Genomic DNA, 22,044 nt, shown 5'->3' with positions numbered 1-22,044 from the left:
TGAGGCAGGCCAGCGGGAGCAGGGATCTATTTTGGGCAGCGGGCTCAGATGGTGACCTCGGGGGCACCATGTAAGGTATTGCCCCCCTGACTTCCTTCCTCGGGGCTCTGCCCAGGAGTCCTAGCGCCGCCTGCTCAGCCATCCCGCCTAGAACGGGGTCCCTGGGAGGCTGGGGGATCCTGGCCGTCCACACCCGGGCCATCTGACCGCCGGCGCCCGGGATACGACCTGCGAGGCCCGCGGACCTTCACCCGGCTTGAACCGCCGCTGCCACCGCCCCCTCCGTCCCCCCGGTCCGCAGAGACCCGAGAAGGGGGCAGGAGGAAAACTGTCACATGACGCCGGAGCACACGTGACTCGGAGTACACATGACTTCCCGTCGCGGGGCCCCTCCTGGAGAGCAAGGACGCGAGGGAGCAGAGGTGAGGGGAATCTGGAGGCTGGAAGGGATCCCGGAGGCTGGAAGGCATCCGGGAGCCCCCGGGATGGGGCAAGGCGGAGGAGGCTCAGCGGCTGGGAGCTGGGGCTGGGCCGGGGCTTCCCTCGCGGATGCGCCGCCAGCTCTTCCCCAGGGGCGGCTGAGCAGCGAGCGAGCCAGTAAACAGCCGGCGCCCGCTTCCTGCCGCAGATGGTCCGAGCAGCGCTGTCGCCGCCGTTCCTCCTCCTCCTGCTGCTGCTCTCCGGGGCGCCCCGAAGCAAGGCAGCCCCCGACCAGGACGAGATCCAGTACCTTCCAGGGCTGGCCAAGCAGCCGTCTTTCCGCCAGTACTCCGGCTACCTCAGAGGCTCCGGCTCCAAGCACCTCCACTACTGGTCTGCAGCCCTGCCTCCCCGGGTGGGGTTGGGAGGGGCACTGCGATGCCCACCGAGGGAGATGATGGGGAGTGGGGAGTGTTCTTAAGACCCCTGAGGGAGCCTGGGAGCAGGGAGGGCTGGAAAGAGCCCGTCCCCCGCCTGCACCCACCCTAGCCTGACTCCCTCCCAGGTTTGTGGAGTCCCAGAAGGATCCCAAGAGCAGTCCTGTGGTGCTGTGGCTCAATGGAGGGCCGGGCTGTAGCTCCCTAGACGGCCTCCTCACCGAGCACGGCCCCTTCCTGGTGAGTGGAAAGCAGCTCAGTAACGCCTGGTGAGGGGCAGAGAGGGGACAGTTCCCAAAGGAAAAAGGTGGGGAAGAGGGAGAAAAGGACTTTGTGATATTCTAAAAATGTATCCCTTTCCATAGCCTCACTTCTCTCATCTGTACCATCGGCTTGACTATTAGTACCTTTCAGGGATTATGCTTATTGTACAGTACCCAGCACCGTGGCCCTTTCCCTCCACCCAGTTGGCTCTTGGGACTTAGCCATCTCTTTCCTCTGCAGATCCAGCCAGATGGTGCCACCCTGGAGTACAACCCCTACTCCTGGAACCTGGTATTGCCACCGCTGTGGGTCCTGTGGGGGGTGTCTAGGCACTTAGATAGGGTGGGGAGCCCTCCTCAGCCTGTTTCCACTTCCTCTCTAGATTGCCAATGTGTTATACCTCGAGTCCCCAGCTGGGGTGGGCTTTTCCTACTCGGATGACAAGTCTTATGCGACCAACGATACCGAGGTGAGTCCGGTGCCTGCCTACATGCCTCAGCCTCCCTGGTTGGCGTGATGCAGGAAGAGAAAGAGCGTGGCCTTTGAGTCCATTTGTGGCTCTGTCGCATGTCATGTGGTGTGGTCTCAGACAAGACATCCTCTTGTACAAACAGGGTGGGTCATTATCCCTGAGATTCTTTCTAGCTCAAGCACCAACACTTCCTGTTTCCCTCTATCCCCCATCCCCAGGTCGCCCAGAGCAATTTTGAAGCCCTTAAAGATTTCTTCCGCCTCTTCCCAGAATACAAGGACAATGAGCTTTTCCTGACAGGAGAGAGCTATGCTGGCATCTACATCCCCACCTTGGCGGTGTTGGTCATGGAGGACCCCAGCATGAACTTTCAGGTGCAGGGAGGCTGCGGGAGGGAAGGGAAGCATCTTGGGGTCATAGCCTTGTGGTTAGCAAGGTCAAACAGGTCAATCCCTCCATCCAACCCAGTCTTCCTTCATAACATCCCTGCCTAGTGACCTCTTTCTGACCTATGTGCCTCCCACGACAGGAAACTCACTCATCAAGCTGCCACCTCCATTCTTTACATTGAGTGGCCTTTCCCTCCCACCCACTCCCACAAACCACTCTGGGTTTCAGCTTCCAGATTGCTGAAGGTCTGGGTGGAGGTCAAGGGAGACTCTCTTTCCTCACCATCCTGATGAACGGAATGCCCTGGGTGTTTCACAGGGGCTGGCTGTGGGCAATGGACTCTCCTGCTATGAGCAAAATGACAACTCCCTGGTCTATTTCGCCTACTACCATGGCCTTCTGGGAAACAGGTATGGGAGGAGATTGTTGAGCAATCTCTAGGGTGCAGTAGGTCATGGGACCTCGGGTTTGTCCTCCAGACATGATATCCCAGGTCCCTCCCTGATTTATGAGCAGAAGGTGGGGGCTGGGGTTGCTAGAAGAGTTTTGGTGCAAGGCCAAAGAACAGAGATCAGAATGTAAAGAATGTAAAAGGACGAAGGAGGGCTGGCAGGATGGCCCCAGGGCAGCCAGGTTTGGGACCTACGTACCATGCCCTGTAATAAATGTCCTTGTCCCCTGGGGTCAGGTCCCTTGGGTCTATGCCCTGATGGGAGGTTGAGAAGGTGGGGTACTTGCCTTCTCTGCCCACCATGGGCCTCAGCAATTTTCACTCATCTCCTACAGGCTCTGGTCTTCCCTCCAGACCCACTGCTGTTCTCAAAACAAGTGTAACTTCCACGACAACAAAGACCCAGACTGCGTGACCAGTGTGAGGTTCTGCCCCCACCCTGCGTCACTCCTGACAGCCCCCATCCTGAGAAGGGGAACACATCCCCTCCCTGGGGACTCCCCATCCCCCATTGTACCCTTCAGCAGTTTGGCGTTCTCTGGGACAAATGAGTATAGATGTTTTCCCACACCACTTCCTGTGACCTCCCCATGAGGGGAAAGGGCTTCTCCTGCATCCAGCATTGGCGATGTGCCAGGACTGTGCTCAAGCACGGCAATGTGGATTGTTCCGCATTCAAGAGTCTCCTTCAAGGGAGATGGTATTATCCACATTTTCTGGATCAGGAAACTGAGGCCAAGCATGTCAAGTCACTTGCCTGAAGTCACGGTACTAGGAAGCAGAGGCACTAGGATTTGGACCAAGGACAAGCAGATTCCTTCCACTGAGCCTCAGTTTCCCTGCCGGTGAAGAAAGTGGGGGAAGGGTAATGACCACACGAAGTAGGAGAGCAATAAATCTTGGGGCGCTGTTGAGGTCATGGGGAGGCCAGGATTCTGTAAAACATGGTGGCTTGGGGTGTCATTGCAGCTTCAGGAAGTGTCCCACATTGTGAGCAGCTCTGGCCTCAATATCTACAACCTCTACGCTCCATGTGCTGGGGGGGTGCCCAGCCATTTAAGGTAGGCCCTGGGTGTGTCCTTTGGGCCCACTCCAGCCCCATCTGGAGGCTCAGGCACCCATCCCCCGACTTCACTTGCAGGTATGAGAAGGACACTGTCGTGGTCCAGGATCTGGGCAACATCTTCACTCGCTTGCCACTCAAGCGGATGTGGCATCAGGTGTGCAAGGACCCAGACTTCCTCCCAGCGGGGTGGGGAGGGACAGGACAGGGAAGCAGAGATCCTGACCCTCTATCTGTGCCTCCCAGGTACTGCTGCGTACTGGGGCAAAGATGCGCCTGGACCCCCCCTGCACCAACACTACAGCCGCCTCCACTTACCTCAACAACGCTTACGTGCGGAAGGCCCTCCACATCCCCAAGCAGCTGCCCAGCTGGGACGTGTGCAAGTGGGTTTCTGTGATTGCTCGTGGCCTGGGGGGTGGCAGGCTGTTGGGGCTCGCGGGCATCAGAAAGGTTCCCAGGGATCCTTTGGTTAGGGTTTTTCAGTGGGGACACAACAGGCATTCGGGGTGTGACCGTGAATTGTACTGTAGGATGTTCAAGGTCCCTGACCCAGAAGTTGATTGATATTCAGCCATTTCACTCTTTTTTTTCTTTTTCGAGTTCCCTCACCAGGGGTTGAACAGGGGCCCTCAGCAGTGAAAGCACAGAGTCCTAACCCCTGGACCACCAGGGAATTCCCCCAGCCACTTCATTCTTAAATGGACACATTGGTTGTTAAAATATCAATTACTTACATGGCGTTTAGTAAACAGACACTCCCATCCCCTGCCCTTCCCTGAGTCCAGTACTACCCCAGCTGCCCACCTCCTATGACCCCTACCAGTAAGAGGGTGACGCCTGGCACAGCAGGGGCCATTCAGGTCTGTTCTGATTGGTCAGCATGACCAAATCGTAACAAAGTGTCCCCGTACATTTCTAAATGGAGGTGAACTGGGGACCTCTGAATTCCAGCCCCCCATCTAAGTAAGTCCTAGAGAAGTTACATGCCCAAGGAGGGACTGAATCCCAGCTGTCTGCCTCTCAGGCTGGAGCTTGGGAATGGGAGGGGGTAGGGGAAGAGGTCTGATCTATTGTCTCTTTTTCTCCCCCAACATGGATCTGGTCTTCCTGCCCACGTGCTCCTGCAGCTTGCTGGTGAATATCCAGTACCGCCGTCTCTACCAAACCATGTATTCCCAGTACCTGAAGCTGCTCGCCGCACAGGTGAGTGGGGGCAGGGGCAGCACAGCTGGGTCCACCAGCAACTTCAGGACCCTGAAGCAGCATGGCAAAACGGGGGCTCCTTTAGGGCACCACTCGGGACAGGGGAAACTGAAACTCCAAGACATGAAGTCACCTGCCCAAGGTCCTGTGGTCAGCAGGGTCAGGATTTGAACCTGGCTCGGTCCCCACCTTCTGCTACTCTGCTGGAGGAGGCTGAGGGGTCTGCATCAGCCAAGGAGCCCTTAGGGTGAGAAGAGCTAGTCAGATCTTGTTACAGGGGGGCAAACAGAGGTCCCAGGTGGGAGAGGGCCTTGTCCAAGGTCACCTAGAGATACTGGCGGAGCCAGGGTAGGACCAGATTCTATACAGTGCAATGGTTAGAACATGGGCTCTGGGGTCAGATTGCCTGGGTACAAGTCCCTTTACTAGCCTACTAGCCAGGTGACCCTGGGCAAGCTTCTCACATATCTTGAGACTTTGACTTCCCCATGCATAAAATGGGGTTACTACCGTCACTGGTAAAGCATTTAGCAGAGCACTGGGGAGGTAGGAAGTAGTCAGAAAACACAAACTTATGCCAAACTCCCCATTTTTTCCCTTGACCTGCTTCAGAAATACCGGATCCTGCTGTACAATGGAGATGTGGACATGGCCTGCAATTTCATGGGAGATGAATGGTTTGTGGATTCCCTCAACCAGAAGGTGAGGCAGGGGTCCCAGCCCTGGGGTTGGGCAGGGGTAGGGATAGGGCAACATGGCTCTGGCAGACAGAGGGCAAACCTGGAGGAGTTCCCAGCCCCTGAGGCCTTGATGGTGGCTGTGAGCGGAGATCATGGGGCAGCTGCAGACTGCTAATTCTTTGCTGGTGGGGCAGATGGAGGTACAGCGCCGGCCCTGGTTGGTGGACTACGGGGACAGTGGGGAACAGGTCGCTGGCTTCGTGAAGGAATTCTCCCACATCGCCTTTCTTACCATCAAGGTAGGGCCTGGGCCTGGTGAGGACTTGGGGGGCTAGAGGGGATGGGCCAGGACCTACCTGTCCTTTCCTTTCAGCCTCCTTTTGTGCTGGGTTACCATAAACGGTAGAAGGGCAAGTTTTGGGGGGCGGGTGGGGGGTGGGAAAAATGGAAGGATTGGAGGAGCAGGAAGGTCACTGGCTAGCGGGCTCTGGTAGGATAAAGGAAGCACCCAGGGCAGGGGCTGTACAGGGAGGGAATCTCACAAAGCTTTGCCCTTCAGGGCGCCGGACACATGGTCCCCACCGACAAGCCCCAGGCTGCACTCACCATGTTCTTCCGCTTCCTGAATAAGCAGCCATACTGAGGACCACGGGGACCAGCCCCCCCGCTGCCTGACCCAGCCCTTCCCAGCCCCTCCTGCCAGAAGGGAAGTCCACCTTTTTGCAAAACGCCCTTGTACAGCAGGTCCCTGCCTCCAGAACTGCCCCCGCCCCCCTTCACATCCCTGTGCACCCAGACCTGGCCCCAGCGCCTCACGTAGACAGTCTGGGGGGAGTTTGCACTTTATAACTCACTGAGGTGAGGCCTGGCCCCCTCCCTGCTTGAAGAATCCCCTCAATGCACTGATCACCTCCCAGGAACACAAGCTCAGGACAGCCCACGGGCAGGGTGGACGGACTGTAATTGATGGATTGACTGTGATTATGGAATTAAATTGGATACAGCTTAAAACCCGTCTTCTCTGTGGCACTGGGCGTTAGAGAGGACACTAGACGCTGGAACGGGGTGAGGGAGGGGATGAGAGGCCTGGAGTCCTGAATGCAGCTGCCATGGTGGGGGGTGAGGGCTCAGACAGCTGCTGTGGAGGGTGGCGGGGCAGTGGGTGCTCGGGGGTCCCTGGTGTCAGCAGGCTGGTTCTTCTCAATCACCTCTCGCAGCCCTTTTGCAAAGTGGAGGTCAGCCCCAATGGTGAGGAAGCCCTGTGCAGGGGGGCAGAGAACGGAGTCTCTTCATTCCATTACTGAGACGAGAATTTAGAGACAGAGACAAGAGTCCCTGGCCTCAGTCTAGTGGGAGAGGTGGAGCAGCAGAGTGGTTCTTGTAACTGCCTGTGAAGGGTGCTGAAATACAGGCTGCAGGAGCACAGCCTGTGGAGGTCAAAGAGGACTTCCTAGAGGAGGTGAGCTCTTAGCTAAGATTAGTAGGCATTGGGGTGGAATCAGGGAATAGTGTTCCAAGGTGAGGATGCAGCCTGTGCAAAGGGCCGGAGGAATCTGATGTAAGATTAAAATGAGAACAGGCGGTTGATAAGGGAGAAGCTGGGAGTAGGTCATGGAGGGCACATGAGAGCTGTAGAGGGAGGGGAAGGTTCTGCCCCCCCTCCCCATGGCGCCCCTACTCACCGCGTGGTTTGTCACCACCTCTCGCACAAAGTCAATCCCCTCAGGGAGTGGGATCTGCACCCCACGCCAGGTCCGCCCTGTGGGTGGGAACGGCCAGCTCCGTCAGCCCATCCAGCTCCCCTGTCCTTTCCCCCTCCCTCCTCACATCCCCCAACCCTACCATTGAGCATGGGCATCACCCCAATCTGCAGCATGGTCTTCAGAGGGGCCTGCAGCGGGATAAGCTGGGAGGGAGGAGGGAGGAAGTCAGGGCAGCGAGTGGGGGGGGGGGTTGCCTTCCCACCCCCCATTCCCAACTCACTGCCAGTGACTCTAATGCAGACTGGTTCGAGTAGATTCGGAACCTATGGGAGAGAAAGAAAGGTCCAGTGGGCACAAGTCCTTGGAAGCTCCCCTTTCTCCAGGCCACCCAGGCCTACCCACCTGAAGCCCCTGAGTTCCAATCTTAGATGTTCCACCTACACACCTCTCCAGGGGGTTCTACCAATTTTCAGGTGTGCATCCTTGGGTGAGTCATTTCTCCCTCTTTGGGTCACCTTTTCTCCAAGTCTGCTACTTTTTTTCCCCTTGTTTGTTTGTTTAATTTTCCTTCTATTTGTGGAGCACCTCCTATAAGCCAGACTTCTGCTGATGGCTTTACATGTGTTGTTTACTTTTCTTTTTAAAAAAAATAAGTAAATTTATTTATTTATTTATTTATTTATTTATTGGCTTCGTTGCTGCACATGGGTTTTCTCTAGTTGTGGCGAGTGGGGTCTACTCTTCATTGTGGTGTGCAGGCTCCTCTTTGTGGTGTCTTCTCTTGTGAAGCATGGGCTCTAGGCACACAGGCTTCAGCAGTTGCGGCACATGGGCTTAGTTGCTCCGTGGCATGTGGGATCTTCCTGGAGCAGGGGTCAAACCCGTGTCCCCTGCATTGGCAGGCAGATTCTTAACCACTGCGCCACCTAGGAAGTCCCTGTTGTCTACTTTTATTTAGCAAAACTTTCAGTGTTTATTCCCTGCCAGATACTATGCATGTTAAAAAGTTAAATATTATTAAAATATTTTTAAATGACACCTAATTTAATCCCCATAACAGCCCTAAGAAATAGGCACTATTACAACTTGCACTTTATAGAGGAGGCAGATGAGGCCTAGAGAGATTAAGTAATTTGCATAAGGTCACACAGCTGGCAAATTGCAGAACCTGCCTCTAGAATCAAGGCTCTTAACCACTACCCTGCATTATCTCCTTTAACTCCCTAGAACAATGCTCCCTAGAACAATAGAACTTTCCATAAAATGTTCTGTATCTGCACAGTCCACACAGTAGCCACTAGCTGCATGTGGTTATAGAAATGAGCAACTGAGCAACTATTTAATTATAATTAAATGTAAATAGCCACATGGGGCTAGTGTCTGCCGCATTGGACAGCACAGCCTTAGAAAGTGGATGCTACTATTTTCTATATTTAAGGCATGAAAAGAGTGAAGCTCAGAAAGATAAAATGACTTGTTTTAAGATCACAAAGCAAAGTTGTGCCAAAATCCATGTTCTCGTGCACTTTGCTGTGTGACTGTGGGTGTGTCATTTGGGTGGGCCAGCTTGCTCACCTCTCTTAATACCTGCCCCGCCTGCCTCTGGGTGGTGAGAATGCAGAGAAATTACATTATAATGAAACACTTTTTATGTGTTAACAAGAGCCCGGCTCTCCAGTGGCTTATAGGTATGACTGAATTTTAGCTCGCCAGTATTGTCGGGCAGATGTGATTATCCTGATGACACTAAGGCTCAGAGAGGATACGGGCTTAGCCAAGACCTTCAGACACCTGCTCACCTGCGCAGGTCCAGCTGTGTGCGCAGCACCTTCCCCTGGAGTGCCATCTTGGCGCTGAGACGGGCATCCTGTGTAGGAAAGTGGGGAGGGTGGTATTAGTGACCCAAAGGGTGTCCTCAGCCCTCCTCCCCAACCCTCCGAAGCCCCCACCCTGGTGTCCGCACCATAGTCATGCTGGACAGCCTGACTTCGGGCTGGTCTGGTGGGACCAGGGCAATGGTGACACTGGCAGTGACGGAGATGGTGGTGCCTGAGGGCTTAATGGTGCAACGTGGTGGCGCCAAGACCCGCAGCTCCAGCTTCAGGGGAGAGTCAATCACTGCTGGACTCTGGGGACAGAGCAGGGAGGAGGGGGTGGCTTTACCCTCTGGGAGCCCAGAGACATAAATAGGAAGACTGGTCTGGCTTCCCAAACCCTCCAGAAGCCGAAGCATTGGTGGTTCAGTGGTAGAATTCTTGCCTCCCCCCCAAACCCTCCAGAACTGTGTCCAGCCTCTGCCTTTGCTCAGACAAGGGAATGTCACATTCCAGGAATGCCTCTTTCCTTCTCTTTCTGTGTTCCTAAGTTCTCAGTATTCAGGACCCATCTCCAATCCAGACTCCCCCTGGACAGTCTCTTTGCACTAAATATCCCAGGGAACTCCCTGGAGGTCCAGTGGTTAGGACTCAGCACTTTCACTGCCATGGGCCGGAGTTCAATCCCTGGTCAGGGAACTAAGATCCTGCAAGCCGCGCTGCGTGGCCAAAAAAACATGTATATAACCCCCTGCCATATCTCTTATCTCGAAACTGCTGAGCTCTCTCTTCTACAGACAGTGTAGTGACCAAGTGCTTACTTTTCACCCAAATACGTCACGTGGTAGCTCATTTAAACCTCACAATAACTGTGTGAAGCAGGTATTAAATTATACCGATTTTTGAGATGGGGATATTGAGGCACAAAGAGGTTAAGTAACTTGTCCAAGTTGTTACTCAGTTGCAGAACTGGGACACAGACCCAGTAAGTCTGGCAAGAGAGCCCATGCTCTTAACAACGCTTGGCCACGATGACAGTGATGACAGTGATGACGACAAGGACAGCATTGGTGGCAGCTGGTATTGACTGAGCACTTCCTCTGTTGTAATTGCTCCAAATGTATTAATTATTTAATTCTCATAACAACCCTGGGAGGTTGCACAGTATAGAGGAGAGAGGCAGGGTCACTTGGAATCACATAGATTCACATTCCCAGCTCCATCATTTACAAGATAGAACCAAGGACAGTCCTTTAATGATCACTGAAATATTTCTTTAAAAATTTTAACTCTCCACTAAACAAGGGAGAATAAACAAAAAGGATAATCTATCAGTCACGGTTAAAGCCCCTACACTGGCCGAGCTTGGGTTCTTAGCCCACCCTCGTCATGGCTTCGTGAAGGAGATAGAGTAGGAGTAGCAAGTGCCCTTCAGACCTGGAGACAGGTTTGGCAAAGCAAGGGGATGTGGCCACAGGCAAGAGGCCAGGCCTTCTGTCTACTCCACAGCTGCCGCTGGGGGCTCTGCTTGCCTCACTGGTCCCATCACGGGTACGCAGGTGGCGTGCCCACCCACCTGGCCAGGTTCCTACCTCCCGCCACCACTCACCAGCAGGACGATGCTCCCAAAGTAGGTGGCCCTCAGCAGCATGTCCAGATCATGAGGCACCTGGACAGGGGAACTGGAGGTAAGGCAGAAGTTCCATCACAGGCCCCCTCTTGCCCATCCCACAAACAGACCCTGAGATACCTTGTTCCCCACCAGCGACAGCTTCAGGGCCCCTGCCCGGTAGTAGCTCTCCATGGCAGAGTCGAAGAAGAACTCAGAGAAGGCCACGTACACCATCCGCTCTTCCTCCTGCAGCTGAGGCTCCACGGCCCGGTTGGGTAGGCTCCAGTTGCTGTCGGCCAGGGGAAAGAAGGCCCCCTGGGGTTGGAGGATCAGGGTCAGGGCTAAGGCACCCAGATGTCTCCAGGCCCTGTGAGGATGGTGGAGGGTTGGACCCAGTTGCTGTCCTTGGGGGACTCAACAGGTACTTTTCTTAAAAAGTATGGAAAGGGTAGCTGGACTGCTTCAAGGGAGCAGTCCCTTCAGACGAGAAGGGAAGCTCAGGAAAGGGTTCAAGGAGGAGGTAGCACTTGAGTGGGCCTTGAAAACTAGATGGTAGGGACTTCCCTGGTGGTGCAGTGGTTAAGAATCCCCCTGCCAATGCAGGGGACATGGGTTCAATCCCTGGTCTGAGAAGATCCCACATGCCTCGGAGCAGCTAAGCCTGTGAGCCACAACACTGAGCCCAAGCGCTGCAGCTACTGAAGCCCTCGTGCCTAGAGCCTGTGCTCCGCAACAAGAGAAGCCACCACAATGAGAAGCCCATGCACCGCAAGGAAGCGTAGCCTCTGCTCTCTGCAACTAGAGAAAGACCCCACACATCAATGAATACCCATATGTAGCCAAAAATAAATAAATTTAATTAAAAAAAAAAAACTAGATGGTAGTAATAATGGCAGCTGTTCCTACATGTACATAGTAATTCTTCTGTGTCCCTTACCTAGACCAACTCCTTTAATCCAGATAATACCTCATCTGATTATCTTTTTTTTTTTTCCTTAATTGGCTGCACCATGTGGCATGTGGGATCTTAGTTCTCTGACCAGGGATCTAACTCATGCCCCGCTGCAGTGGAAGCGCAGAGTCTTAACCACTGGACCGGCAGGGAAGTCCCGAGATTATGTTTTCTTAATGTATTATTTCTATTTACATATTAGGAAACAGGAACAGAAAGGTTAAGCCACTGGCTTAAGATCACACAGCTAGTGTGGCAGAGCCAGAGATGACCTTCAGCCATTCTAGCTCCAGACTCTGTGCCCTGCCCTGAAACTCTGCTACACTTCATTGGGAGGAGCAACAATAATGGCCACTTACTAGTTGAGTGGCCTTGGACAAGTGACATCACCTCCCTGAGCAAGTCTCCACGTGCCTAAAATGAGTATAGATTTACAGGGTTGTGAGAGGATGAAATGAGATTGTGTGCATTAGAGCTGAAATTTCAATTCCTTCAAGGGAGATGGGGGAAGACAGTGCACAAGCAAAGGCCCTGAGGTAGGAAGCGAAGGGCCTCTTTGGGAACGCGCAGCTGCAGGGGAACAGGATGAAGTTAGAAAGGGGGGGCCAGACAAGATGAACAGGCTCAAGCGCAGACTCAGGAGCTGAACCTGATTCTGTAGGCAGTGGGGAGCCACAGCATCCCCAGCAACAGAGTGGCCGCACCACAACTGTGCTTTAGGCAACTAAAGCCAGCAACGCAGGGGAGGAGGAGGGGGGCTGGTTACACACACCAGCTGGGCAGCTCACCCGGAACTCCATATCCAGATTGCTGGTGGAGGCCACAGGATCCTTCAGGAGGGAGTAGTCGATGCCAACGAGCTCGTCCACAGCGCCACGCACTGCGGGGAGGGGCTGCAGTCAGGCAAAGCTGTGTGATGCTGGGCAGGGTGCTTAAGCTCTCTGGGCCTCAGATGCTCATTCATAGAATGGTGATTATAGTACTTCCCTCATAGGTTGTAATGAGGATCAAATTAGTTTTACATGGAAAGCATTTAGTGCCTGGTGTGCAGTAAACGCTCAACAATGTTAGCTATTATTATTATTGTGGGGGTTTTGTTGTTGTTTGGGGTTTTGGGTTTTGGGTTTTTTTTTTTTTTTTTTAGCTGCACTGGGTGGCTTGCAGGATCTTAGTTCCCTGACCAGGGATTAAACCCAGGGCCACGGCAGTGAAAGCGCTGAGTCCTGCCCACTGGACCTGCAGGGAATTCCCGATTATTATTATTATTGTTGTTGCTGTTACGACTACTACCGCTACTACATAGGTTTCATTGAGCCACTAAACAAGATGGCAAGGGAGGACGTCCCTGGTGGCACAGTGGTTAAGACTCCGCCTGCCAATGCCGGGGACATAGGTTCAATCCCTGGTCCGGGAAGATCCCGCACGCCATGGAGCAAATAAGCCCGTGTGCCACAACAAAGAGCAGCTCCCACTCACCGAAACTAGAGAAAGCCCGTGCGCAGCAGCAAAGACCCAGCTCAGCCAATAAATAAATAAATTTAAAAAAAAGATGGCAAGGGATTCCCTTCTCTCATTGGTTTCCCCTGCCTTCTTCCCATCCCGTGCCCCGTGAATGGGGCATGATGATCTCATAGCTTAGGAAAAGGGAATTCACGTTAATTGAGCACCTATTAAGTCCCATGTGATGAACACAAATGAGGCCCCAACAGGAAGCACATATTAAGGATCTTGATAGCCCATGCCCTCAGCCAACCCTCACAGCAACCTAGGGGAGGGGTCGTCAGCCAAGCAAGGAAACCAAGTGAGAGACGTGAGTACTTACCTCAGGTCACACAGGAAGTCGGCAGCGGAGGCCACAATTGAACCCAGGGCTGTTCCATCACAGGGCTTGGAAGGGCTTACTCAGGTGCTACCTGACAGCCGCGCACCCAGCCTCTTCCCCATCCCCGCTGCAGCTCCAGGGCTGTGCCCAGAGCTCCCAGCCCCACCTGCACCAACTCACCAGGCACGGTGTCCAGCAGAGAGTTGAGAAGCACGGTCCCTGCGTGATAGAGCACGGGGCAGATCTGGGAGGTGGGGGCCAGAGTCAAGGTCTTCGAAAGAAGTCACGCCCACCCCCGCTGTCCCCTAACATCACCCCCCCCACACCTGCCACTGCCCACACCTGCTGGTTGAGGAGGAAGCGCATCCCTGAGATGATGAACGTGGAGAGGAATTCATACACCTTCCTGTGAGGAGAGGAGAGGCCAGGTGAGTCCAGACTCTGCTCCCACCCCAACCCAGGTCCGAAATCATAGTGGCCAGAGGTGGTGGGGGAGGGTGGGGGGAAATACCTCTACTTCGACTTAAATTACCACCTCTTTAATGGAGTTTTCCATGACTTGGGCTCAAATCCCCTTCTCCAGGCTGATTCTCAAGACCTCTTCTCTCACCCTGCCCCCCACCAGCCAAATAAATCTACCTAGAGTTCCTCAAATCTCCTCTGAGCATCCTCAGCTCCATATGCTTACTCATGTCCTCCCTTCCACCCTCGGTGCTCCTGCCCTGTATTTCCCCGTCTAGGCGCAGATGCTTCCTCTTTCAGGCAGTCCTCCCAGATTACCCTCCTCTGAACACTCCCTGCCACCCCACCCCCCACCCCCACTGAGTACTTTCTTGCTCCTTCTCTCAAGGCCCTGATGATAAACATTTTGTCCCTCCAGTTAGGCTCTGTGCTCCTTTCTGAATCCTCAGGGCCTGGCATACACTTCGTTGAATACATATAAAATTGACCATGTACCAACATCAGATAACGAATCCACTATTTTCTCTCCCCCACCCTCTTCCAGAACCAACACAAATTCTCCTTCTCAGCCCCAAACCTGGAACTATGTTATTATTTTTATTATTAGTAGTAAGAGCTACCAATTATTGAGAACCGAGTAGATGCCCATGGTGTACACTAGTCCTCACAATGGTTTTTAGCTAAGTGGCTAGCCCATATTATATGCCAGGTACTATGCTAAATATTTTTACATAGATTAAGATAAACAGTCCTCACATCTCATAAAACAGAGATCTTACAGAGCTTCAGCAACTTGCCCAAGGTCACACAGCCAGGAACTGGTGGCGCTGAGATTTCGACCCAGTAGGTCTGACTCCCAAGCATGTGCATTGCACTAGGTAAATGGGCTGTGGGGCTCAAATGGGGTGCACTGGGGTTGGGGATGGGGCTTACTTGAAGGTTCCCCCAAAGGCTGCATGCATTCTGGAGACAGAGGCCTGGCAGGAGACGTTGGACACTTTGATCCGACCAGTAGGATCCCGGGAGAGCTGCAGAGCAGTGTGGATGGACACGCCCTCGGCGGAGGCGTTGATATAGCCCGCATCATAGCTGCGGCGGGGGCGAGGGTGGGGGTAGGGGTGTTAATGTTCACTCCTGCTTAGAGCTTAACCAAGACTTCACTGCCCTCCTTCTCGCCCCCCTACCTCTTAATAAGGCTTTATTTACTTCTGCACAGTTTACCAGACATTCTGTGAAGTGGGAAAGACTGTCCCTACTGTACAGATGAGGAAACTGAGGCTCAGAAAGTCTAAAGGATTGCCCACAGCTCCACAGCGCCCCCAGCCCTCCCGATCCACCCTCCACTCCCCTGAGGGTGCCAGGTCCTCACAAGAACCAGTAGAGGAGCTGTCTCCGGAAGCCCAGCCCCAAGGAGGCATTGTTGATTTGTAGCAGCAGCTCCTGTTCTGGCTGGAAATAGAGCTCAGAGGATGTCATCTGCAGCTCTGTTACCTTCATCCTGTGGGAGGAGGCCTCAGAGTCAAATTCAGGGCCAAGAAAAGGGGACCCCATCCAACCACAGCAAATTCATCCCCTCCTCTTCCAGTCCAGGCCTGGGGAAGCTGGGGTGGGTGGAATGAATTCTTCCATTGCCCCTCACGTACTCAACCTGTACTTGGGTGGCTAAAACTTGGACTTGGGTGGCTCAGAGACTAGCTTCTCCTGAGCCAGGTGTTAAAAGCGAGCTTCACCCCATCTCTTAGAAGTCTTGTTGCACTCCCTTCCCTCCCCCACCCTGGGATTGCTAGACCCTGTCCCCAGTATCCTAAACCACACGGCGTTATCTTCAGTTTCTCTAACCTCTCGCATTAGTTCCACCCCAGTGGAACCCTACACCCCACTCTCACGCCCATCGGCCAGTTTCTTGACTCCGCCTTCCTTGTGCTCTTCGGCCAGCTTCAATTCCACAGGTTTGGCTTTGCTTTTCTTGGTCCCGCCTACTTTTTATGCCACGCCCATCTGCTTGGTCCCGTCTCTGTAGGTAGGCTAGGCCTTTATCTTTTGGGGCCTCATCCTGTTTCTTAAGGCCCCGCCCCCTACCAAGGCCCCGCCCCCTTGGCCCAGCTTACTCAGAGATATTGTAGTAGAAGTGTCCTTCTCTGCCCCGCAAGTCCGGAATGGTGACAGTCTCCAGCTCTTGTTCCAGAAAGCGCAGCCCCTCCTGCTTCACTGAAGCAGCAGTGAGATCTTTAGCTCCTGCACCCATTGCTGGGGCCACTCCACCCACACCCGCCCCCGCGCCTTACCCAGCTCTAGCGCCTTGGAGGTGATGCGGATCTTGCAGCCGGGGAGCTCGGCGTGAGCGCCTGCCAACAGCGCTAGGAACAGGGCCCCGAAGAGGGCCATGGCAAGCGGGCCTGGGGGTGGGGTGGGATCGCCGGAGTCATCACGGCCGCTAAAACCCACTCTTCGGATGGCCAACCAGAACAGGGGGATGGCCCGGATCACTACTCTTGAGATAGCTCTTCGGGGAACTTGGAGCCAATAACATTGCCTCCATTTGACAGATGCGGAAACTGAGGCTCCTGCGGCGTACGCTTTGGCTCCCAGGGGATTTGGGGCTCGGGGGAGAGGGAGGGGACCCCCTTGGTTCCCTCGCGCAATCCCCCCGTGACGAGTTTGGACCTCCTGGGGACCAAGCCCCCCACCCCCCACAACAACCTCCCCTTTTCCTCCCGGGAGCGCGGGCGAGGCTAGCACGTTACCATGGGAACGGCCGCACGCGCATTCCTGGGGGTGGTTTGCGGTCTCCTAGGCCGCGAGCCGGAGGAGCACAGGGAGAGAACCACCAGCCCGACCTCCGGCTCCCGGGTGTCCTGGCTCCTCAAGGTCCTAAATCCCTATCATCGGGCTTCTGCCTGGTGTCCCTCCATCTCAGCGCCCTCCTTCAGGGGATCTCTCCCCCACCCCGGGTTCAGTAGACCACGCTGCTGGGCGAGGGTCTGGGGGTGGATGGGGACGCGCCCCAACTCACTCAGAGGTGGAGCTGGTGGTCGGCGCGGTCACGTGGGGCGGCGGGCAGCGCCGGGATCCGGGCGGCGGGGTCTGGCGGGCAGCGCTGTTCCAGCCGCCTTTATAAAGCCGGGCCTCCCCTACCCTCCTCCTCTCTCTCACTCTCCCCTCCTCCCTCCGGGGTTGGGAGGGGGTGGGGCGGGACGCTGGCAGCCGGGAGATGGAGAGGGTTGTACGAAGCCCCGTGACAAGCCTGGCCGTTGTCAAGACAAGTGGGGGACCCAAGCCGGGCAGGAGGGAGGGAAGTGCAGAAATCGGCCCGCCCAACCCCAGCAATCCCTGCTTTGCTGGGACCTTCGTTCAAATTCCAGTTATCCATCTCTTCCTGCATGATCCTGGGCAAGTCACTTCACTTGGGGCCCTGAGCCTCAGTTTCCTCATCCAGCAACACGGTGTGCTAATAGGAATTACCTCTCAGGCCAGGACAAGCCACAAAGTCAATGCCCAAGGCACGGTTTTTTTTCCCTTCTCTTCCACCCGGAATCTTCTGAAGACCTCTCCTTGCCAGGCTTTGCTATGGGAACGCCCCCACCGCCACCCCACCCCCAGCTGTCTCTGTGTCAGTACCTGCAGACCTTAAGGGCCCAGAGACCCCTCCCACTGGGATTCAAGCAAATGCTGCCAGCCCAGGAGGACAGCGCACAGGCTCCTGGAATCACCCCGAGGGAGGTTTGGCGTCTCGCCAGTGGATTTCTGGTGAGACTTTGGAGCTTGGTTCTCTGCACGTGTACCACCTACAGGTGTTCCCAGCTCCTCGGACAGGCACAGAGTGGGTGCTTGCTTCCTTTTTGTTGTCAAATGCATGAAAGCGGAGAGGAGAAGCCATGATGAGTAATGTCCGTTGAACATGTATTTAGCACAAAATGCTAATCCAGGCATGATGACCACCTCCTCCCAATTTGTCCAGAACTTTCCCAGATTTTGAAACTGAAAGTCTCCGTTCCTGGGAGCCCCCTCAGTCCCAGGGAAACCAGGATGGTTGGTCATCCTAGATCTCAATTAACTTGTTTAATCTTCTTAACAACCTGTGAGGTTGGTATTATTATGAACTCTCTTTAGCAGGAAACTAGAGGTAAAGACAATCCTTAGCTGCTGCTGGGGAGCCCATAGACTGTTCATGGCAGGATGGGAAGTCGCAGATGGGTGTTTACAGCCCAGTAGTTAAGAGCTTTGGCTCTGTGTCTGACGGAGCAGGGTTCAAATCCTAGGCTATCAATTCTTAGGTATATGACCTTGGACCCCTTACTTTAGCAGCTCTAAGCCTCAATTTCCACATCCTAAAATGGAGACAGTTAGATTATTGCAAGAATCAATTAAATAGGCATAGTGCATGTGCCAGGCGTGATACCTGGCTCACCATTAACGGCAAATAAATGCTAGCTGTTGTGATTAGGGGCACAGCAACACAGATCACAAGCAAACAAGGCAGAAAGGGTGTAGGAGGGGAACAGAGAGAGTGCTAAGGATATCCAGAGGAGGAAATGCCTGTAACAACTTTGAACTCTAGTACCCCTTGCTCTTCCGGGAGTCTGGCTCCAGCAGAAAATCTGGTGGATGTTAGTTTTTCTTTCTTTTCATTTGCTTAACTGGAATGCAAGTTGTCTTTTTTATCTCTTACAGGGCCTTGACCCCTGTAATTCACTGTCCCCAGAGCAGCCCCAGTGAACTTAATTTTTTTAATTATTATTATTTTTTTAATATTTATTTTTCTGCATCAGGTCAGTTGCAGCACACGGGATCTTCATTTCAGCACGCGGGCGCCTCTCCATTTGTGGCACATGGGCTGAGTAGTTGTGGCACGAGGGCTCTCCAGTTGTGGCATGAAGGCTCTAGAGTACGCAGGCTTAGTTACCCCAGAGCATGTGGGATCTTAGTTCCCCAACCAGGGATTGAACCAGTGTCCCCTGCTTTGGAAGGCAGATTCTTAACCACTGGACCACCAGAGAAGTCCCAACCCCAGTGAACTTTAAAGGTAGCAGTGTGACATTGGGCCAGTGGTTTAACCTCTCTGGGCCTTTGTTTCCTTATCTATAAAATGACACAAAGTATCTCCTTCTTAGGGTTGCTTGTGAGGATTAAATGAGTTAGTGCATTTCAAGGGGTTAATAAGCACCTGGCATTTAGTAAGGGCTCAGAAAATAACTACAATTATCAGTGTTATTAGCCATCATTCAGTGGCTTTCTACCACACTTGAAATAAACTGCCTCTATGCCCTGATTTCTAGATACACGAAAGGGCCTTTCCCCGTCTCCTTTCCCACCACTCTCACCTTTTTCCTTCTGCTCCCGCCACACTGACTTTTTGGTTCCTTGAATATGCAAATGAAATTTTTCTTTGCTCAGTTCCTTTGCAGGTGCTGTTCCCTCTGCTTAGAATGCTTTTCTCTCTGATCTTCCCATGGCCTGGCTCCTTGTCATTTTGCTCTCAGTTTAGATGGCCCTTCTTCAGAGAGGCCTTTCCTGCCTACCTAGTAGTTAACTCTTAATCACATCAGCCTGCTTTATTTTCTTTATACATCTTATTCCTATTTAATATTGGTTTATTGTCTGTCTACGTGAGAGCTGGGATCTTGTTCGTCATTTATTCCCAGTGCCTAGAACAGTGCCTGGTACAGATTAGGTACTAAGTATATACTTGCTGAGTAACTGAACTGGTTTTGGAGCCCTTGAGTATCCCTAGGGAGCAGGCAAGACCTACACCGCCCTGGGATTCTTTACCAACTCCTGCCCCTGTGAACCTCAGTCAGACTGACTCTAAACATAGCTCTGACCTGGGCTGGGTGTGGGTGGGGAAGGTGCAGTCTCTCACCTTGATTCCAGGGATTTGCCTACTTAGCCTGCCCCTCTCTGTCACATGGGTTTCCCCCTTTCTCCCACAACTTCTGCCCCCAACCTTCACACTTCAGAGTGACGTTGGCAGTCATGCAGCCCCGCAAGGAGTTTCGGCAGCCCCCCTGAGTCCTCACCACTTGGCTTGAGAGATGGAGAAATCAGAATTCCCAAATCCCTTTCCACGTTCACTCCTGGCTTTGAGAAGATAAGAGAAGACTTCTCAGCACTCAAAGTGACAGGAAAGAAATGCTTTTCTAGCCTTTATTTTGCACCCAGCACAGCAATAGTGCCAGAAAACAGAATAGCAAAGCTGTTAGGTGCTTTGAATCTAGGCAGACCTGGTTCAAATCCTGCTTCTGCCATTTTCTAAAGCAGAGGTCAGCAAGCTTTTCCTGTAAAGGACCAGATACATATTTTAGGCTTTGCAGGCCATTTAATCTCTGTCACAGCTCCACTGTGCTACTGCAGCATGAAAGGAGATATAAACAATACTTTAAGGAAGAGGCTGCTTGCTGGATTGGGCTCATGGGCTGTAGTTTGCCTACCCCTGTTCTAGAGTAAATTAAAAAGTAAATCTCTTTATGAGCCTCAGTTTCCACATCTGTTACATGGGGGTGATTTAGTACCTGCCTCCCTCCCTGGGTGGTAGTAAGATTCTAATGTCATAAAGTATATAAAGTGCTGAATCTAGTACTTGGCAAACCAAAGGGCTCAATAAATGTCTCTGGTTATTAGTATTAAGTAGTTGTTTAACAAACAGAAAGTGCTTTGCAAATAGGAACTCAAACCTAAAAAAATCCTACAAAATAGGTTCTTCATCCCCACTTTACAGATGTACAAACTGAGGTCCAGAGTGGTGAAGTAATTAACTCAAGTCAGTCTGGCTTCAAAGCCCACACTCTTAACCACTTCAGTATATTTTAATTAATTAATTAATTTTATTTATTTATTGGCTGTGTTGGGTCTTTGTTGCTGCAGACGGGCTTTCTCTAGTTGTGGTGAGCAGGAGCTACTCTTCATTGTGGTGCACAGTCTCCTCATTACAGTGGTTTCTCTTGTTGCGATGCATGGGCTCTATGGGCGCAGGCTTCAGTAGTTGTGGCATGTGGGCTCAATAGTTGTGGCTCTTGGGCTCTGGAGCGCAGGCTCAGTAGTTGTGGCACACAGGCTTAGTTGCTCCGCCGCATGTGGGATCTTCCCGACCCAGGGATCAAACCCATGTCCCCTGCATTGGCACGCAGATTCTTAACCACTGCACCACCAAGGAAGTCCCTATCATCTTTCTTTTTGAATGATCCCATTTAATCCTCATAGCCATCCCTCGAGGTAGCTAGTATTGTCCATGTTTTGCAGATTGAGATACAGAGGTACAGCAGGAGGAAGTAACTGAACCCAGTAAATAAACAGGCTCCACTGACCACAGGATACCAAGTTGGATTTCTGCCCAAGAAGTCAACACACGGGTAGCCCAGCTCCCCACCACCTGCTCCCTGTCTCCAGCTGTGTTTTCTTTGGATCCTTGCATGGCTTGGAGAAGCTGCGTCAGCCCACCTCCCCTTCTGTGCATTCCCCCACCCCTGAGACCCACCCAAGCTACCCCGCAGGAAATGGTCCCCCTCCATCTCACTCTGCCTGAGCCCATGAGCTCTTGCAGCCTATATGCCCATACTGCTCAGCGTGGGTGTGCCTGAGAACCTGTGATGGGGGCCCAGTTGGACTGAGGGGAGGGGTGCGTGTTGGGGGAACAGATGTCAGATCAGGAGACCCTGATTACATCTCTCCAAACCACCTGTTTCCAGAATGCAGCTGGACAGAACTCCCCCCCTCGGGGGCCAGACATTTACCAAATGGACAGAGAGAAATAGTGGACCAGGGCTTTCTGGGTTCAGCCAGGGTGGAGCTGTTGACTGCCTTTCTGTGGCTTCTAAAGCTTGGAGACCTGGTCTTTCAGTTTCTCCTTTTCTTTCCTATTTCCCCTTTTTTCTGGGGAAGGAGCAAGCCACCTGGTCCTTGAAGGCCCTTCCAGGTTTGAAACTCAAAGATTCTAACGCTTCTCAGGGGGTGCTGTTTCCCCAGCTCCTAGGTCCCTTGCAGCCCTGTCCCCAGCTCAGCTCCAACAACGTTGACCTCAGGCAGCTCACTCATTCTCTCTGATTTCTTCTTTGTTTTCTTCATGCTTCACCCTTCCTTTCCAATTTCTATGCCTCTTGCAGCCTGTGAACTGACTCTGAGTCACGGGGGAGGCCTCTGTCTCGATGGTCCTCTAAGCCTCCTGCCCTTGCTCACATTAGTCACTCGGCATGGGCTTCCCAGCCTCTCAGTGGTTTGAGGACAGGGTGGAGGATCCGCAGCAGTGCTGTTTAGATGTTTGGAGTTCATAAGCCAGTAATAAAATTTCAAAGTACTTGAAGGG

The 22,044-nt window shown here is 53.1% G+C and overlaps 2 protein-coding genes across 3 annotated transcripts; one reads left to right on the top strand and one right to left on the bottom strand.

Annotated features, from left to right (window-relative positions):
- The first annotated feature begins 280 nt into the window (after positions 1-280).
- CTSA (cathepsin A) lies at positions 281-6,394 on the top strand. Of its 2 annotated transcripts, XM_057702561.1 has the most exons (15): positions 281-422; positions 629-813; positions 986-1,097; positions 1,362-1,412; positions 1,504-1,590; positions 1,812-1,967; positions 2,302-2,393; positions 2,770-2,854; positions 3,404-3,495; positions 3,576-3,654; positions 3,744-3,883; positions 4,628-4,703; positions 5,316-5,405; positions 5,578-5,682; positions 5,943-6,394. In XM_057702561.1, the coding sequence occupies exons 1-15, from the start codon at positions 369-371 to the stop codon at positions 6,024-6,026; spliced, it is 1,488 nt and encodes a 495-aa protein (XP_057558544.1). In that variant the 5' UTR covers positions 281-368; the 3' UTR covers positions 6,027-6,394. The 2 variants fall into 2 exon arrangements, with proteins under 2 accessions (XP_057558544.1, XP_057558545.1); XM_057702562.1 differs by lacking the exons at positions 2,302-2,393; positions 2,770-2,854.
- On the bottom strand, positions 6,311-16,900 carry PLTP (phospholipid transfer protein). Its single transcript, XM_057702560.1, has 16 exons — positions 16,762-16,900; positions 16,034-16,144; positions 15,857-15,956; positions 15,118-15,246; positions 14,682-14,837; positions 13,629-13,692; positions 13,467-13,530; positions 12,253-12,344; positions 10,651-10,827; positions 10,510-10,569; positions 9,050-9,214; positions 8,886-8,953; positions 7,367-7,409; positions 7,226-7,289; positions 7,066-7,142; positions 6,311-6,642 (listed from the first exon to the last, which is right to left on the bottom strand). The coding sequence occupies exons 2-16, from the start codon at positions 16,131-16,133 to the stop codon at positions 6,511-6,513; spliced, it is 1,491 nt and encodes a 496-aa protein (XP_057558543.1). The 5' UTR covers positions 16,134-16,144; positions 16,762-16,900; the 3' UTR covers positions 6,311-6,510.
- Between the last annotated feature and the right edge of the window lie 5,144 nt (positions 16,901-22,044).

The sequence above is a fragment of the Hippopotamus amphibius genome, chromosome 12, assembly GCF_030028045.1.
Source record: "Hippopotamus amphibius kiboko isolate mHipAmp2 chromosome 12, mHipAmp2.hap2, whole genome shotgun sequence".
Taxonomy (NCBI): domain Eukaryota; kingdom Metazoa; phylum Chordata; class Mammalia; order Artiodactyla; family Hippopotamidae; genus Hippopotamus; species Hippopotamus amphibius.
This window is presented reverse-complemented; position numbering and strand designations above follow the sequence as displayed.

Excerpts from the sequence above, each read along its gene's own strand:
- CTSA (XM_057702561.1), top strand. The coding sequence starts at position 369 with ATGACTTCCCGTCGCGGGGCCCCTCCTGGAGAGCAAGGACGCGAGGGA. Across the intron at positions 1,098-1,361 it reads CCGAGCACGGCCCCTTCCTG|ATCCAGCCAGATGGTGCCAC; the intron begins GTGAGTGGAAAG and ends TTTCCTCTGCAG. Across the intron at positions 1,413-1,503 it reads ACCCCTACTCCTGGAACCTG|ATTGCCAATGTGTTATACCT; the intron begins GTATTGCCACCG and ends CTTCCTCTCTAG.
- PLTP (XM_057702560.1), bottom strand. The coding sequence starts at position 16,133 with ATGGCCCTCTTCGGGGCCCTGTTCCTAGCGCTGTTGGCAGGCGCTCAC. Across the intron at positions 13,531-13,628 it reads GCTTCCTCCTCAACCAGCAG|ATCTGCCCCGTGCTCTATCA; the intron begins GTGTGGGCAGTG and ends CCCACCTCCCAG. Across the intron at positions 9,215-10,509 it reads TTGGGAGCATCGTCCTGCTG|AGTCCAGCAGTGATTGACTC; the intron begins GTGAGTGGTGGC and ends CTCTGTCCCCAG.